The 18,738-nt window shown below is 55.5% G+C and overlaps 1 protein-coding gene across 7 annotated transcripts in view; it reads right to left on the reverse strand.

The window, feature by feature from the left end:
• Positions 1–5,256: 5,256 nt before the first annotated feature.
• ADCYAP1R1 (ADCYAP receptor type I) overlaps positions 5,257–18,738 on the reverse strand; it is a 48,092-nt gene continuing 34,610 nt past the window's right edge. For 2 of the 7 annotated variants that reach the window (XM_090287044.1, XM_090287043.1), the window contains 4 exons: positions 11,728–11,811; positions 8,500–8,629; positions 7,112–7,153; positions 5,257–5,636 (listed from right to left, as the gene is read on the reverse strand). In XM_090287044.1, the coding sequence (XP_090143170.1) occupies positions 5,448–5,636; positions 7,112–7,153; positions 8,500–8,629; positions 11,728–11,811 (445 nt within the window). In that variant the 3' untranslated portion in view covers positions 5,257–5,447. Of the gene's footprint in view, positions 5,637–7,111; positions 7,154–8,499; positions 8,630–11,727; positions 11,812–15,505; positions 15,590–18,738 lie in introns of those variants that run through there. The other 5 variants (XM_090287049.1, XM_090287046.1, XM_090287045.1 and 2 more) reach the window with 5 other exon arrangements.

An 18,738-nucleotide genomic window follows, 5' to 3' on the forward strand; every position in this document is an offset into this window, starting at 1 on the left:
TACACTTTTTTCTAATGACACCAAGTTTGGTTTCATTACTACGCTGCATGAAATATGGTTAACATGTATTTTTATTTTCCCTCTCTTTTCTTTAAGGGGCCCAATATTTTCTTCCGTGCCCGAGGCCTCGACCAAACTTAATCCTCCTCTGCATCTGTCCCGTGGCCTGAGATGGCTTTCTGGCAGCCTTCTGCCTTCCCCGGCCTCATAGGAGTTCTGTGAGCTCTTCTGATTAACATTGAAAATCCTCTTCTGTGGCTAGCAACTGAAAATTTAGACTGATATAAAAATGGAATGGGAGTTGTGACAATCAATAGAACCTCGAGAAAAATGGGGGTCACCTGGAACTGGTTATCTAGTCTGGCAGGGGCTGATGGCTCTGGATACCCAGAAGCATTAGGGGGTGGGACTCTGGCATCTGGTGACACACCTGCGACAACCTGGAATAAAAAGCTGACCATAGGCACACTTTGGGGGTGTCCAGTAGCCACTCTAATCAAACAATATGAGCCCACGAGACAGCAAAGACTATGGGGTGAGCTGCTTCCATTTCTAGGAATCCAAAACATCCAAGTGAACTTGATCCCTCTCACATTCCATGATCCTCACAGGTCCTTTGGAGGCCAGGACTTCACTTTTCCAAGTTCACTCTCAGCTCATTCGGACCCATTTTTGGACCTCTCCTCTGGAATCTAAAGGGCCCCAGGACCCAGGATATCAGATTTCTGCCCCTTCCACCTCCTTTCCTCCCTGTCCTCCACTTCTGCCAAGTGACAGCCACCAGGAAAAATGATAAGACATTTATTGAGTCATCTACAGCACTTTGACATCCATAAAGTCCCAGACAAGGTTGTGCGCACAGCATTAATGGTGGCAACGGGAGCAGGAGGTCTGTGCAGCTGGTCTTGACCATGGGAAGGGAAACCCAGGCTGCCCCAGCTCCCATAAGGGATCCAGCCAGGGGCCATGTCTGGAGTGCCAGGGCTTGTCCCACTCCAGCCCTCACGGAAGCAAAGCTACAGAAGACAGACACAAGACGAGACACATGTGGCTAAGCAGACACATCCCAGGACTCAAGTTCAAGGAAAGGAGGACTGGGTGCTCAGCCCACTCGAGGGATGTCCCAAATCTTTAAAGGATTTCTGTGGAGGTGGCAGGGAGACATGGGCATTACCCACACGGAAGCCTCCTTATCCTAACTGCAGGAGCGAACTGAGTCAGCGGATGGAGGCAAACCTGGAATCATGTCTGTCAGAGGCCTGGCCTCCCTCTTACCCCCAGTGCTGGTGGTTTTTACAAATGGAACACAACTCAGCCCAGGAGGGCTCCAAACAGTTGACAAACAGCACAAGGAACCCTCCAGGGGTCTTCACCCTAATCACCAGCCCACACCTGTATGGTTCCCAAAGCCCTTTCACACGCAAGGCAGGGTCACTTCAACCCCATCCCTGTCCCATGGGACAGAATGCAAATCGTGTCCTTCCGTTTGTCAGATTAGAAAGCAGCGGCCCAGAGAGGTTCAACCTTGGCGCACTGGGTAAGGGCTGAAGCCCAGGGCAGCAGGCAGGTCTCCCCGCATCAGTGACTCCGTCACCTCTCCTGTTCTCTGGCATGCTAACAACTTCTTCAGCCAGGGCCCCTCCCCTGCGCAAGGCTGGACGCATTCTGAATAGAAGCTTTACAGAGGGTCTCACTGGGGCTGGTGCGCAGGGCTGGGCACATGTTGGTGGGCCTGTCTCCTCACTTGTATCTGTAGAGCATACTGGGTCCCAGCACAGTAGCAGCACCGGGCCAGGTCCACCGGTGTTTTTCCAGCAGTCCACTGGGGAGGTTTGACCTGCAGATCTCCAAGGTTCTGCCCAGCTCTAGTACTTCGAATCTCCCCAAAGATACGTGGGAAGGAGTCAAGGCCAAACAGCAAGTCAGTTGCAAAACTGGGAGAAACCCAGGTCCTCCCCTCCCTGCTCAGGGGTCCCCCAGAGACTTCCGCAGTCACTGGGCTCAAGTAGGAATTCATGTTGAGAAAGCACACACTGCTTTCACTTTGAAGTGGCCTTGAGGGGGTCAAGGGCACTCCTGGAACAACAGAGAAAGCCTCTCCTGGCTTTCCTTCCGGGAAAGGAAAGGGTCAGAAGGGGGAGAGCCAGTGTTCCTGGGTGATGCTGGACTTGGGTGTATGTATGTCAAGCCTTGGGCCTGGTTCCAGCCCCCTGGTCTTAGTCCTCACAGTAGCCAGTTTGGAGAGAGGATGAGGTTGGAGAAGGAATCACTGCAGGCCCCCGGATGTGTCAAGGAGGGTCACTGAGACAGAAAATGTCGTCTGGCCTCAGGCATGGGGACAGTCATGAAGCCCATAGTGCTAGGGACCACCAGACCCACTGGACTCCCCCACCTCACTGCAAATCTCACACTCTGACCTCTCCCAGGCTCCCCGACAGCCTCAGCATCCCTGACTTGAAGTTCCATCTCATGCAGGGCTGGGGACTTTCTCGACACTGCCACACTGGCGTGCTTGTGACAGAGAATGAGAGGTTTCCTCATGCCAAGGAGAATTCAGCCTCTGCTGGGTGTGCTCTGTCCTGGAGGACTGCAGAGAAGAAGTATAACCCTTTCTGGTAATGACCTTCTAGAGACACGCAGTCGGGATCTCCACTACTTTCCAGCCTACCCACTCCCCAGGCCCCGAGCCTCTCCTCACTAGGTGTGATTTCTTATCCTTTCATGACCAGGCAAAGACTGCATCCTGCCCGGGGCCCATGCTCAGTAGACGACTGGCATTTAGACAGAGAATCTGAGGGGCACTGGGCTGCACAAATCATATAGTCTGGTTGCCCATTTTACAGATTTGAAAACAAAGGGTCAGAGAGGGAAGACGTCACGCTGTCCCCCCACTGCCTGTGACTCTGAAGGCCAACTGCCTAACCTCCTGAAACATTCAGAATACAGCCGGAACATCTGCTCACAAGACAGGCAAGAGCTGGTTCGGAGAGAAAAACAAACTGACAAACCAATCGGAACCTGGAACCTCCAGGGGGACCCAGGCCCAGGGCTCAGGCAGCAGCATGTGGACCTCGGTGAGTTTTGTTTCTGCTGTTGTGTGAGGATCTTGATTTAAAGTCAATGTCTCTTCTTCCCCAGTGAAGCAGACCTGCTGGTGGGGGTGAGGATGAAGACTAAGACCCATGCTCAGGGGACTGCTCCTGGGATCTGGAAGTGACCACTGGGTGGGCAGTGGTGCCCTGCCCTGGCCCAGGAGGGTCTGCACATCACCTGTCTAGTTGTCCCAGACCTGACCTTTCCCTCCGGCCCACCAGCTTCCACGGTGGTGTCCAAATGAAAGAGACAGATGTTCCATTTCTAAGACTAAACAGCACCCCACACACATGTACAAACATGCACATCAAAGCCTTGGGTGATGCACGTAATGGTGCATGCCCGTCTCCTGCTTTAGGTCTGAACTGGAGAACGACTGACGTACAGAGCCTGGAGAAGCATGGGAAGTCCCCTCATCTCACACGTGGGGAAACTGAGGCCCAGGCGGGGAGCACTCTGTCTGCAGTCTCAGCGGTCTGAGCCTGGCAGGGGCAGATCCTATGTCTCGGAATCCCAGCCCTGCAGTCCTCGCCAAGCTCCTCAGGCCCCTCAATGGGGCCCAATGTGCAAGGTGACCGGTGGACACCCCTTCGGGTAACACACTTGTCTCACGAGGCCAGGTGTCAAGTGGAAGGACCACTGCACACCCCTTGGCCACCCTTAGTTGTGGATGCACCCAGGCAATGGGGGGCCGCTCCCTCCCTCCTCTGGCCTTGCCGAAGACCCCAGGACCACGCTTCTCTAAACCAATGGTGAAGCCCTTCTCCAGCCGCCCTGGAGGCCTCTCCAGAAATGAGCAGCCCCACCAGCCCCCAGGCCCCTTCCTCTTTCCAAAACCAGGCGAGGGAACATCCGCCTCCCCAAACTCTGCAAGCACTCCAGAAAATGGTCCTGAAACAAAGTCACAGACAGTTGGACGGGAACACCAAGAGCTGACATGGCACATGGGGGCGATGGCACCCTAGCAGTTTCCTCCACCTCCCGGAACCCGGTTCTGGCCCATGTTGTTCTCAGGCTGGCTGCGGGGAGCCAGGGCAGGCGCAACGGTGCCACGCTCCTTCCATCTGCAGCTTCTGCACACAGGCTTGGCGCGGCTTCCCTCCTCCTCTGGGGCACCTTGGCGTCCTTCTGTGGTGATTCCACGGCAAGAGCACACAGAGAGTGGTCTTGGCAGAGGCCTCAGCCAGGTTTCGGTAGCTGAGTGCAAACCCAAGGAGCTGGTGGCTGGGGCCCCTCATCGTCCATGGGGTGGAGGTGGGGCAGGGGTGGAGGTGGGGCAAGCGTGGAGGTGGGAAGGAGCCCTGGGCCCCGGACTTGGGCCCACGGAGGTGCGAGGTGCTTCCGGATTCAATGGCCTCACTGGAAGGTGTCTGGTTCATCCCAGTCATGGTTTTGACTTAAGGGGGAGTGGGGGGGGGTGGGGGGCTTAGGGATTCTACGTGGTAGGCGTGGCTGGGGAGCAGTTTTTCTGAGGCATCCACGTCTCACCTCTACAGCTGATGCCTGGGGCTACCAGCTGAACCCCTGCCCCCGTGAGCCAGGGGCACAGTAAAGGAGGTGGTGAAGGTCTTCTCTCGCGGGTCCTTCTAAACTCCTTCCATGTCCTTCCCCACCGTATCCACGTTGCCGGCTCTCAGCAATTTTTCTCGGGCCGAATGAAAAGCACCAGAACTTTCCCTGACCTTTAGCCCACACCCAAACTGCAGCCTCAGATCAGAAGAGGGCCTGAAGGTGCCCCACTGCCCTGACACCCAGGAGCTGGGCACCCGGACACCACGGTGCTGGGTGAGCATGGGGGACCTTCACGGTTGGCCTCACTGAAGGACACTGGCCACCCACGCAGCACCTCTGGCTGGCCTCTGGGACCGGGCCCGGCCCGGGAAGGGCCCAAGGAGGCAAGCAGACGCGAGGAGTACACACTGAGAGTCAGACACTTTGAGAGGCTGTTGGGCAGGCCCCCCCGAATCCCCAGAGCAAGGTCTTCAGCTGCCATGACAGGCTCAGGTGATCGTGGCGGCTGGTGGAGAGGGAGTGGGTGGACCTGGGACCTGCTTGAGGTGAGAAGGGACACTGGACGAAGGGATCAGGACGGGACAACTTTTCCAGATTTGAGGAATATTTACATGTCTGGGGTCAGGGCCCAGGGGTCCGTGGTGGGTGGGGCCAACGCCCAAACAGGAGCGGGGGTGGAGAGGGGGGGAAACCCATCTGCGCCTGCACCTTTCTCCCCCCTCAGGGAGCCCAGCTTGCAGCCCAGGGCCTGCCCGAAGGGAGAAAAGAGGCACAACATGCGTGGCTGGCGCCCACCTGCAGCCCCAGCCCGTTTGTGGAGGCGAGGAGGGTGGCAGCGGGGCTCAGGTGGCCAGGTTGTCAGCCGGGAGGCCGGACATGCGGATCTGGGAGCTGCTCTTGCTCAGGATGGAGAGCTGGGTGCCCCCGTTCACCCCGCTGCTGGCCAGGGACGGCTGCCGGGGCTTGAAGTCCATGGCAAAGTAGCGGTTCACCTTCCAGCTTCGCCACTTACGCTTGATCTCCGCCTGCACCTGTCGGGAGCAGCACAGGCGTCACCTCCAGGGGCAGGGGACAGCCTGTGTGACCTCACCCACCTGCCTCCTGCCCTGGGCCCTTCAGACTGGCACCTCCAGCAGTCCCTAGCCCACTGGTCACTGTCTGGACCAGGCCCGCCGACGGCTTCCTCAGGCCCATGGGCCTCGGCACCTGGTCTGCATGTCCACAGTCAGAAACTAGCCCACAGGGGCCTTCAGGGGACTTTTAAGAGCTGGCCCCAGGGATAGACAGACAGATCATGGCAAGGAGTCCCACTATTGCCAACCATCAGCAGCGGGCTGCCCATGAGACTCACCTGGAGAGCCTTAAAGATGCAGACACTCAGGCCATACCTCCCGGAGCAAATCAGGATCCCTGGGGAAAGGCCTGCATGTGTCTGAAGGCTTCCCAGGGATTCCCAGGTGCAATCGGGGTTGAGAACCACTAAGCAATGCAGCCCGCTGGCGAACACACGCCCACTTGCGCTTAGCACGCTGTGTGCAGGGCAAACCTCAGTTCAGCCCCTGTACACCCCCCATCCAGCACCCGTGTGCAGTGCGCGGCCTGGACCGCTGGGAACGGCTCCAGCACCGGCCCCTCGGGCTGCGGCTCCCACGTGCAGAGCAGGCCCTGGGCCAGCCCCCCACTCTCCCTGCTGGCTTCCACCTGTCTCTCCCTGTCTGTCCTCATCTGACCTTTTGCAGGCTGTCTTAGCGACCCCTGAGCCCAATCTTCTTATGTCTTAGATGCTACAGTGGAGCAGCCTGCTGGGGCCTCACAGCCAAGACCCCAGTCGCAGTGCCACAGCTCCTGTCTCCGGTGCAGAGGCACCCCACCCACCCAGCCCCATCGCGGCACCTCCGTTCTGGGCTCTGCTCATATGTATCACCCTAACAGGTTAGACCTGAGACCCCAAGAGCACAGCATGGGACATGCAACATCACTAGGAGGTTCTAGGCCTCCCCCCATGGTCTCTGCCGAGGCCCCACAGCCCCCTCTCTGTAGGGGATGGGTTCTGCAGGCAAGCGGCCTGCCAGGAGCGGTGCTGAACTTCGGGCAGCTCCCTGTCTGGCAGCGCTGCCCATCAAGCCTCCTGAGCCCTAGGCCCTGTTTCCTGTGCCTTATTCTTCCTCACTTTCACTTCTTCGTTACTAAGGTACATCTTACGGTGACAGCCTCCCAGGCGGGTCTGCGCTTACAGCGGTGCTTTTCGGGCAGGGGAGTGAGGAAGGGCTTTGCTCCACAGGCTGGACCTTGGCTGTACAGTAGACAAAGTGGGAGAGGTCCTGGCACATGGTGGGGGCTGTCAGGAGACCCTGGCACCATGCCACTTCCCTTCCTGTAAGGTCTGGAAGTCTGGCAGAGCCCTGGTCCAGAGTAGAAACCCTGTGTGGCCAGCAGGCCACACTGCTATCTGCTCCCCAGGAGCCCCACCTCCCCTGCATAGAAGCCCAGAGGGCCAGGGTCTTACCTCCCCATTCAGAAAGCAGTAGAGAACAGCCACCACAAAGCCCTGGGGAGAGAGAACAAAAACACCTGAGCATGCTAGCAAGGGACCTTCCACATCGGGTGTGTGCAAGGTGGCAGGAGGGAAGAGTGACACCAGGAAGCAGAAAACACAGTCACTTGGATTGGGGGCACCTGCTACCCAGGAATCCGGGGCAATATGGGACAAGTCTTGTTCCACCAGAATGGCCACAGCCACACAGGGGCCAAGTGGCTGAGGAGAGTCCCCTCCCACTGACACACCTGGCTTCGAACTCACATTTCCTTAGTCAAATCCTTCCCATTCCCAAAGGCCAGCTCAATCCCTCTTCCTACAAGAGGCCTCCCCTGAATGCCCCAGAGTGTTCTCTGGGCTCCCCAACCAGCCCGCAGGCCTGCTGAGGGCACACCACTCCAGGACAGCACCCATCTGTTATCCCCACCCTCACCCCAGGCTGGATTCTGTGCACAGCACGCCCCACACCACATGAGTAAGTGCTCAACACAGAGTAGGCATTCAGCTGCCCTACTACGTTTTTCACACATGTCCTTTGCTTTCAGATTTCTTGTGCTGAGACAGCAACCTGGGCTCTGATTCCCAGGCTGGGGCTTTGTCTTTATAACTTGCAGCCTTGCCAGGCTAAGAATGAAAGTTGGGGGAGGGAAGAGACTCAAGTCAGATACAGAGAGGAACTTCCTACCATCAAGGTCAAATACATGTTTAAAGTTGGGCTGGGGACAGGTGCTGTCTCCTGGGGGCATCAAGGGAAGCGGCCCTGCCTGCACGACCCACTCGAGCTTCCACCTGATCGTTACCCCACTGTGGATTGTCACACCGATTCTCCTCTGCTCACTTGTTCACAACCCGCCTATGTTCATGCACAGAGTCCCTAGTTCCCCGCTCTCCTTCCCTGGGTCATTTATTTACACATCCGCATGCTCGTCCCCCAGTTGAGATCGATCAGCACTCTGTGGCCAGCTCCTGGACTGGGGGCCCTGACTTGGGCAAGATACTTGTAGCACTAAAGCGGGTGCAGGACCTGCAGGCTGGAGTCAGCACATGGACACAGGGGTCTCTAGAGGGTGCTCTGCCTGCACCCAGAGCTGCTGGAGATGGATGGGGTGTGACGGTAGATCACCAAGAGGCCTGGTTCAGGACACCCAGGCACAGTGACTAAAGACACCAGTGCATCTGCTCACAGAAGCCCAGAGTGTAGGCAGCAGGAAGCGCTCTCCCAGCTCCGCTCTAGTCTAGTACTCTTTACATCAGAGATGGAAACACAGAGGCTCAGCGCAGGTTAAAGAAGTTCTAGAACGACCAGCAGGTGAGGGCCGGGGCCCTGGATCCCTTTGAACCCTGCCCCCACCACGTACCTGGAAGGAGCCCAGCCCCAGCTCAAACACCAGCCTCTCCCTCTTGCTGACGTTCTCCGGGGAGAAGGCGAATACCGTGTAGTGGATTCCGAACAGCGGGATGAGCAGCAGCGTGGACCGGGCCAGCCGCCTATGGGGAGAAAGCAAGGCATCTGCTCCGGGGGCCACCTGCGCTCGGGCCGGAGCCGTGGAGGGCAGAGAACCCCAGTCTCAGCCCTTTCCTCTCCCCCAGAGCTGGAGCCCCATCCGTGGAACCTCTCATGGTTCTCCCCAAGTACATGGGGGCCCAGGAGGGATGGTGGCCAGCACAGCAGGGCTCCAGAGCTCCCTGAGAGGCTCTGGGGGGACAGTCTCCAGTCTACAGGGCTCCTGTCCCTCTAGGCCACAGCAGTATCCTGTAGACCCGCAAATAGGTATGTGGTTGACAGCAACCCCCAGTGGAAAAGTGAAGTCACAGCAAAATACAGAGGTGGGATTCAGAAGGCTTGAGTGATGATGTGATGGGTCCTCAGGCAAAGCCAATACTCCCTGCTCCCAAAGGAAGTTCCATGGGCCTGAAACGGGGAGCCCTAAGGGCCACAGAGACAGCTGGGTTTCAGTCTGGGGCTAGCCAGGGACACTCCTGAAGAGTGACAGGGAAATGCTGGCAGCGGGGAGGTGGGGTGGGGGCCCAGTGAGTGGACCACAGAAGAGACGTGGGGTGGATCCTAGGAAGGACTCAGTGACTGTAGGCATGAGTGACTCCCAGCCAAGCAGGAGGAACCTGCCACCCAGGAAACGGAGGCACAAGGAGAGAAAGCTGCCTATGTGGGTAGGAAAGAAAGGGCCAAAGGGACCTCTTGCCCGTGAACCCAGCTCTTCTGAGAGTCCTCTACCTGCCACAGGCTCCTTGGCCCAGTGGGAGGGGCTCTATTCTGAGGGGCAGGGCACAGAAGTCACATAAGATATCAAGAGTATGCAGTGCATGCATCTGTGGGTGCTGCTCTGTGAAGAGGGGGCTCCCAGAGGGCCTCCAAGTGTGGGACCCCTTCTCCACCCACCCCAGCCTGTTGGCTCCCTGTGAATCTCCTCAAAGAGGAGAGGTCTGCCCCTTGTGCCCTCTACACCAGGGGGAGAGTGGGAAGTTCAGCCTCCCCCTCTCCCTGCAGGCATTGGTCCACGGGTGGGCAGCTGGGCTTGGGGGCTGCCATCTGATTGGGGGTGGTTACACCATGTGTCCCACCCTCTTCCCCACCCCAGGTTTTTTTTTTTTCACTCCTGATCTCAGAAGCAAATCCATGGATTCCGAGTGAGGTCCTTGGCCTCCCAGAGGGAGGAAGAAGGGAGGGGGAAGGGAAAAAAGAGAAGGAGGGAATGAGACGTGAAGAAAAGGGAAGAGTCACCTGGAAAGCCTTCATGGGGACCAGGGCTCATCCACGGAAGGAAGAAGCCCCTCGAGGAATTGGTCCCACCCCTTCCCCCCCCCTGCTCACAGGCAGCCTGTTCTGCAAGACCCGGACCAGGGCTGGTGCCACGGGACCTGAGCAGGTGCTGGAGGGGTCTGTCCTTTCCTGTCTGCTCTCTCTCAGACTGCAGCTCCTTGGAGGCTGGCCTGGTACCTTCCCTTATCTGTGCTGTCTCCATGACCAGCGTGTGCCAGGCGGGGTGCTCACACTCAGGGAGCGCCTGTCCAGGATGACTAAATGGACCGCGCAGGCCCACAATGATAGCCTCTGAGTCCTTAAAGCTGCAGGTGACCTGGGCAGGTCCCCTTCTGGGTGGTCCTGCTCATCTGCGGCCACCCAGAGCATGGCACCAGAACACAGCTCAAGAATAAAAATTTGAAAAGAAGAGGCAAGGAGCCTGGAACTGCAGGCATGTGTTTATTTTGGGGGCCCCTCTGGGCCCCCACCTAAAGGGGCTACTTTAATAGAAGGGGCTCAGGAGGGAAGGTGGCTCTGGGACAGGCCTGTGGTCCCTGCCCTCCCCTCTCCTGTCTCTCCTCCTACCCGTGGGCCCATTTCCAGGAACCTGTCCTTGCTGTTTGAAAAGTGCCTGGACACCAAAAGGCCAAACCTCACCAGCTTTTGCAATGGCAGTGGATGGGGCAGGATCAGGGTGTGCGAAACAGTGACCTTTCAGGCATGGGCTCCAGACTGTCCCAGCCCCCCAGGTGTGCTCACTAGTGTCAGGGTGTCCCAGCACACAGTTCAGGGACAACACCTTCCTTCCCCGGCACTGCTGGGGCAGCCTGGAATGAAATGGCTGGGGACTTCTGCTAGGGACCCAGGCATCCCAGTGACCCCTCTGGCCGATAAGGAAGGAAAAGTAGATGAATAGGTAACCAGGGCACAGAGTCCTGGGACCTGCATACTTCAGAGCTGACCAGAGGCCTGGAAACGGAGACCTGTGGTAGGAGCCTCAGGACGCCTCTGAGGACAGTCACGAGTCACTGTATGGTCAGACAGGGACACAGGGCCTCGGCGCCCTGAGAAGGTATGTGTGGCAGAAGAGTCCTAACCAATACCAAGAAAAGCTTTCAGCAGTCAGACCCACCCCATGACATCAGGCTCCCCCTTAAAGGGACATCCGAATGGAGCAGCTGCTCCCATCAGACACCGTGGGGCCAGGTGACAGGACTCCCAGGGCTCAGTCCTCACCCTGCCAATGACATGGCCTGGAGTGAGCCATGTCACCCTTCTATGCTTCGGTGTTCACATCTGTAAAATGGGGACAAGTACCCACCTCCTAGGGCTGTGGCAGGGACTCAGAGAGTGAACAGCGACCGTGCACATGGAGTGTGAGTGAGGTTCGCTGTGGTGAGGGCCCCTGTCCCGTGCAGGGGGGCGGGCCACATGAACTCAAGCTCTGAGAACAGCAGAAATAATCTGACAGTTTAAAGACGGGAGCCCAGAGAAGTGGGACATTGGGGAAAGACCACACACAGAGAGACGGCAGTGGCTGAGGCTTCCAGGCCCTTCCTCGGCACCGGCCAAGCCCCGGCGCCTCCCTCAATGGCTGCACCTCTGTCCCCACACACCCCCTTCCCGCCCCCCACCATGAGATTACAGAGAACTCACAAGACACACAGACGTCAGCATGCAACAGCCAAAACGGGGCTCAGGGCTGGAGGCACAGGCTGCCCTCGGCTCTCCTCCAGCCCAGCGGCGGGGCGCGGGCTCCAGGAGGCGGCAGCAGCATGCGTCCCCTCCCCCCACCGGGCCACGGGCCACAGCCACGCACACTTACAGAGTAATGGTGGACAGTTCTGACATCTTGCAAGAGCGCTGCTGAGCCTGCCCTGGCTTGCAGTAGCATTTCTGCACGCAGCTGCTGGGTGTGACAAGATCAGCGTTTCTGTCAGCAGGGCGTCAATCGGGCAGTGAAGAAACTGAGGTGGGACTTAGAGCCACACGGTTCCCGGGGAGGGCCGAGAAGCCGAGGGTGTGGAGACGGGACCGGGCAGTGACATGGAGCATGAGCAAGCTGAGGGCCAAGACAGGGTCAGCTCTGGACACAGAAATGCACGCCCACATGTGTACACGTCTGTGCACAGACATGCATGCACGCACGCACGCACAAGCAGTCACACTGACCACTGATGGGGGGCTGTCAGAAGCAACACATGTGTTTGGAAGGTGGGGCCTGGGCTGGGTCTCAGGAAGCCAGAAGCTGTCTCCAGAGTCAGCTCGAGGCTCAGATCATGGAGGTCACCCAGAGAGCTGGGCAACGGGACACGCGCACCACGGACCTCGCGGTCCCCGGCATGAGCGGACCCAGCCTGCAATCAGGGGAGCTGTGGACTTGGTCAGGAAGCCTGACTCCACGTCCACTGGTCTCCCCTCTATGCCTCTCCTCTTCCGCCTGAACCTCCCTGGCACCTTGACGCGGGCTCGTGGTGAGGAACAGAGGTCGCCTGCACGGAACCAACTTTAGTCTAGACCCAAACAATCCAATGGGACAGCCCCCACCCATCAGTGGCTATATGAGTTAAAATTAAATCAAGTTAAAAAATCTGCTTCCTCACTGGCCCCGGCCACACTGCAAGGACTCCGCAGCGATGGGTGGCTAGTGGGTCCCGCGAGACAGCACCGATGGGGGCCGTTTCCATCACCGCTGGGTTCCAGGGCACAGCACCGGGAGGCTCGGCTTCCTGTGAGGATCGATGCGCAGGGGCTGAAGGCCGAGGGGCCATCTTTGGGGCACTGCCCCACTGCCTGCAGAAACAAGTGGGCCCAGGGCACCCGCCTCGCAGGGCCTTCTACTGGGGCAGGCACAGAGCTTGCCCCTCCTCCAGGAGGCCTCCGGCTGAATGTCCGTGTCCTCTAGCCCTCCTCTGTCCTGCCTATGCACTTCTTTTCCTTCCCTGACCATCGCAGAGGTGTCACCTCCACAGATGGCCACAGACTTACTGCTTCACCAGCCCTCCTCAGGCACCACGTGGCACTGAGGTCCTAGAACCTGCCAGTGACCTGACCCATTGAGGGGGATCCGGTACCAACGAGGACAGAAGCACATGAAAGGTTGGCAGATCTGTTATGGGTGGTCCCCACTCTTCGAGAGCAAGTCCGAAGGACCTTGGCAGGGGGTGGGGGGGGGGGGCACGTGCCTTTTTGCCGAAGCAAACATTTGAATCACACATTTCAAAGATGGAGCAAGCTCAGGCCCGCCTAAGCCTCTGGGCCTCAGTGAGGGTTATGGTGGTCATTTAAGAAACAGCATCTTTCCATTCACGCCGCACTGGGAGGTGGGCGATACTGGCGCATTTTATAGATGAGGGATGTGGGACCCGATGCCCTAACCAGCAGCAGCAGCAGCACTGCCTGAGGGTGTCTTAGAAGTGGAGACTCTTGGGGGCCACCTCAGACCTGCTGGCTCAGAATCTGCACCTGACCGAGATGCCCTGGTGATCCCCATGCAAGTCAAAGCTCGCGAAACACCGCTGGGAGGAAGCGACGTGTTTGAGACCTTTCTTGTGTCCTCAGTGAATGTCAAAGGTCCGTTTCGTATACAGACAAAGAGACAGATGGACACATATAAGTGTGTGTTGTTTTTTTTTTTAGTGACATCCACATGTAAGTAGGTAATTAAAAGAGCTCGATTGGATATTCAGGAATGGAAGCCATCCTGGTCTCCACAGTTCCTTTCTCCCTTGCCTAGATGGAAAGGCTGGCTATTCTCTCCTAGTCAGCAGCCTGATCCCTCAACCCTGGCCTACAGGAAGCACATAAATCAGGGGGCCAGCAGCCCAAGAGCCCAAACCTCGGATGCCGCCTCCTACACACTAGGGTGAAACCCTCACCCAGAATCCTAAAGCCTCGGCTGCTCCCCTTTGAGATCTCTCCTCCTGGAGCTCCTGCATTGTCCCTACCCTTCCTGACCATGGATACAGTAAAAATAGACTCCTCTGATTTCTCCAAAGTGTACGCAAGATCATTGAGGGACAAGTTAGCTGGGAAACCAGGCCCTGGTGAAGATGTGTGGCTCTGATGGGGACTGGGGTGAGGGGGAGAAAAGTGGGGGCACCCAGTGCCTGAGAGGGCTCACAGAAGAAGCACTCAGGGACAGAGGGAAGGGCTCATCTTCCTGAACACCCCCTTTCCCCCAGATCTTCAATGACTCTATACAAAAAAAAAAAAAAACACTGAAAAGAAACACAAAGGTCGGGGGGCAGGAAAGCCAGAGACCAGCGTGAGAAAGAAAAGGATGTCACATTCTTTGGAAAGTCACCACAGCCAGTGAAAGAGGGGAAAGGAATTTAATCAAGAGGAAGAGATCAACCTGGGCTGGCTGATGAGCTCAGTTCTGATTTGGATCCGGGGGAGGGTATGAAACTCAGACAAGGGTGCCGGGTGGGGGCTGCTTGGTGAGCAGCATCAGCCAGAATCCGAGAGGAAACCCTGTAGCAGGAAGTCAGAGAGCCCAGCCTCCCAGGCCTGGTCCTGCCAGGGCTTTCCTGCTTGTCTGCAGGAAGGTCAAAGCCATTTCCAGGTCTTGGCACCCCCACCTATAACCCGGGGATGCAGCACCTGGTTTCATGGGCCCCTGCTTTGGTCTCTGGCCGAACTCCACGAAGCCTTTAGTGCATTCAGGTGCAAGGCTGCCAGGCTGTAGCCCTAAGAAGCACCTGACAGGGGACTAGAAGAGACCCTGCAGGGAGACCTTTGTGGGCAGCACCCCTGTCTGCTCACCCTGATCCTGGTGCTCAGCCTAGCACTGGACATGACAGGCCCACAGAATGCTGTAGTCTGAGCTGAACATTCTCTATAGGGTCCCTCCTGAGGCTAAGGGGCTGTGAACCCCTGAGCCCAGCCCAGCCCCCAGGGAGGCACTCCACACCACACTGGTACCCCAGCCAGAAGCCCAGCTCAGCAGATCTGGGAGCTTCCCCCACCTACGTCCACCTCCCCCACCGCTGAGGAGCCAGCTCTGCATGACTGTGCATCTGCCTGGCCACAGAAAAGCCCATCTTCAGAGGTGAGCGTCATCCTTCTGACAGTGGGCACAGCACAGTCCTACAGAGGCAGCTACAACCTCGCGGTGTCTGTCTCTTCTCCTGCCTTTACCCTGGGGACCGTGGAGACCCCCTCTGTGGGGTCCCTGACAGGGAGACAGAAGACGTTCCCCTCCCCCACGCCAGCGTCCGATGCCCACCATGCAGTGAAGATCACTGGGAATGAAGCCAGCTCTGACAAGGCCAGGCTCCGGAGCCTCCCCCACCCCCTCCTGAGCCAGCTGGCTTCTAGCAGAGGAAACCTTGGGTACCCAGGAAAAGGCAGCTGCCCCTGATCCCAGCCCTGGGCTGAGCCCTAACACCTGTCCCAAACCAAGTCAGGTCTAAGCACCTGCCCACGCTCCCTGCCCAAGTCCAGACCCCAGGTAATTTTTCTACCAGGTGAGAGAGTGCGGGGCGCTCTGTGCCACCGCCCAGCCCCCAACAGGTCCTTCTGAGGCTGCATGGGGAGCGCCGCCACCTTGGTCTATGGAGGACAAACCCTTATCACCTGAGCAGCTGGAACCAACCTACAGGAAAGGGAGTGAATGCTGGTCTGAGGGCACAGGCAGGGGGTCCTCTCGGGCTTTCTTGGGGACTCCCAGGCTTAAATTTGTTCTGGAAACAGAGGAAAAAACCAAAAAGCTGTTGGTAGATCTGAAGGGCTTCTTAGCCCAACACATAACTCTGGTGGCCCAAGGGGACATGGGCACAGACCTAAAATCCTCTCCCACCATGTCCTGCCCTTTCCAATCCCCCCATAGGCTCCCCTCCCCCACAGCAAACACTTTTCAGCTCAACATCCTCCAGGAGGGCAGTTTTAGTCAAGGCTGGTACCCTCTGGGGCCTGTTCTTTTGGGAAACCTTGTTTATATATTTGCTTTATACCACCTTCTCGCCTGGAAATTCCCTGGGGACAGGAGTCTAGAGCCTGCCTGCAGGTCAGCTATGCCTTCACTCTTTCCTGCTGGATCCACTGCACTTCACTGATGATAACTGGTTCCCTGAGCATGAAACAGGGGTTATAGCCACCATCCATACACCTTACACACCTAGCTTGCCAGGGTGTCTGGGCATTTGAGAGCATTCCATGGGCATGGACTGGGCTGCAGGTGTGTTTCAATGCTCTGAGGTCTTAGTGGCACGGTCCCTTTGATTGCCCTTCACTTTCCCAACAGGGTCTCCTTGACCCTGGAAACATGCAAACACGTTGCTGAATTTAATTGGATCAAGCTGATCCCTTGTCCTGCGTCCCTGGCCCCTGGTGTGCAGACTACATCCATCAAGTTTATAATCTTCAGGGCTTGAGAGGAGTAGATGTTTCACTTTCTCTATAAAAAGGATTAGCTGAGATTATAAGGGGATTTTTTTACATGATAGAAGCAAACCAACTAGCTGGTTCTTTAAACACTTGTGTTTAAAGGTACAGGCAATACCTTGTTTTATTGTACTTGGCTGGTAGTGGCTTTTTTTTACAATTTTTTTTTTTTTGTAGCAACCCTGTGTCAAGCAAGACTATTGGTACCATTTTTCCAATATCATTTGTTCATTTCATGTCTCTGTTCCATTTTGGTAATTCTTGCAATATTTCACAGTTGCTCATTATTATTAAATTTGTTATCATGATCTGTGATCAGCGATCTTTGATGCTACTATTGCCATTGTTTGGTGGCACCACAAACCATGCCCACGTAAGACAATGAAATTAATCGGTAGATGCTGTATGTGTTCAGACTGACCCAGCTCCTGCCTGTTCCCCAGCCTCTCTCTCTGTCCTCAGGCCTCCCTGTTCCCCGACACACAACAAGATCAAAACTTGGCCAGTTAATGACCCTACAAAGGCCTCTAAGTGTCTGAGTGAAAGGAAGAGTGACACATCTCTCACTTTACGTCAAAAGCTAGAAATGAGTAAGCTTAGCAAGGAAGGCCTGTTGAAAGCTGAGACAGGTTGAAAGCCAGCAAAGCTGTGAATGCAAAGGAGAAGTTCTTGAAGGAAACTAGAAGCACTACCCCAGGGAACGCACAGACGATAAGAAAGTGAAACAGCCTTATTGCTGATATGGGCAAAGTTCTATTGGTCTGGAGAGAAGATCAAACCAGCCACACTCCCCTAAGCCAAAACCTAATACACTGCAAGGCCCTAACCTTCTTCAATTCTCTGAAGGCTTAAAGAGGTGAGGAAGCTGCAGAAGAAGGGTCTGAAGCTGGCAGAGGCTGGTTCATGAGGTTTAAGGACAGAAGCCGCCTCCATAACAACAAAGTGCAAGGTGAGGCAGCACGTGCTGGTGTAGAAGCTGCAGCAAGTTACCCAGAAGGCCCAGCTAAGACAATTAGTGAAGGCAGCTGCGCTCAGCAACAGTTTCATTGTAGAAGGAACAGCCTTATCCTGTAGATGCCATCTAGGACTTTCGCAGCTGGAGAGAAAGTCAACGCCTGGCTTCAAAGCTTCACAGGACAGGCTGATTCTCTCATTAGAGGCTAATGCAGCTGGTGACATTTAAGTTGAAGCCATGTTCATTAACCATCCTGAACATTCTACAATTTTCAGAATTACAGTATTCCCTCACTTATCGCAGGTATTATGTTCTAGACCCCCCCCCCACAAAATAGGAACCTTACATTTACTCTACACTCTTAAACCTACGTAACTTTAACAACATACGTATACAGTACTGCAAAATCCCATGATATAGCAAAAAACTCACGACAAATAATAAAATATAATATTTTTAAAAATCCCACGATATAGTGAGGCCGCGATAAGTGAACCACGATATAGAGAGGGACTACTGTATACTCTTAAGGATTATGCTAAGTCTACTCTGTCTGTGTTCTATAAATAGAAAAACAAAGCCTGGATGACAGCACATCTGTCTACAACATGGTTTATTGAGTATTTTAAGCCCACTGTCGAGACCTACTGCTCAAAAAAAAAGATTCCTTTAGAAATCTGACTGCTCATTGACAATGCACCGGGTCATCCAAGAGCTCTGATGGAGTGGACAAGATTAATATCTTCATGCCTGCTAACACAACATCCACTCTGTAGCCCAGGGATCAAGAAGTGATTTCAGCTTTCAAGTCTCATTATTTAAGAAATCAACTTCACAAAGCTGGAGCTGCCATGGATAATGATTCCTCTGGTGGGTCTGGGCAAAATAAATAGAAAACTTTCTGGAAAAGATTCACCATTCTAGATGCCATTAAGAACACTGGTGTTTTGTGGGAAGAGGTCAAAACATCAACCTTAACAGGAGTTTGGAAGAAGCTGATTCCAACCCTCCCGGATGACTTTGAGGGGTTCAAGACTCCAGTGAAGAAAATAACTGTAGATGTGGGGGAAATGACAGGAGAACTGGAACTAGAAGCAGAGCTCGAAGATGGGACTGAATGTCTATAATCTCAGGATAACACTTGAATGAATGAGGAGTTGCTTCTCATGGATGAGCAAAGAAAGTGGTTTCTTGAGCTGGCTCTATTTCTGGTGAAGATGCTGTAAAGACTGTTGAGATGACAACAAAGGACTTAGAATAGGACATAAACTTAGTAGGTAAGGCAGTGGCAGGGTTTGAAAGGATTAACTCCAATTTTGAAAGAAGTTCTGTTGTGGGTAAAATGCTATCAAACAGTATCATATGCTACAGAGAAATCATTCAAAAAAGAAAATTGTCCTATTTTAAGGAACTGCCACAGCCACCCTAACCTCCATCCTGATCAATCAGCCACCATCAATACAGAGGCAAGACCTTCCACCAGCAAAACAATTA

Source organism: Furipterus horrens, unplaced genomic scaffold, assembly GCF_987537825.1.
Source record: "Furipterus horrens unplaced genomic scaffold, mFurHor1.1.pri manual_scaffold_9, whole genome shotgun sequence".
Classification (NCBI taxonomy): domain Eukaryota; kingdom Metazoa; phylum Chordata; class Mammalia; order Chiroptera; family Furipteridae; genus Furipterus; species Furipterus horrens.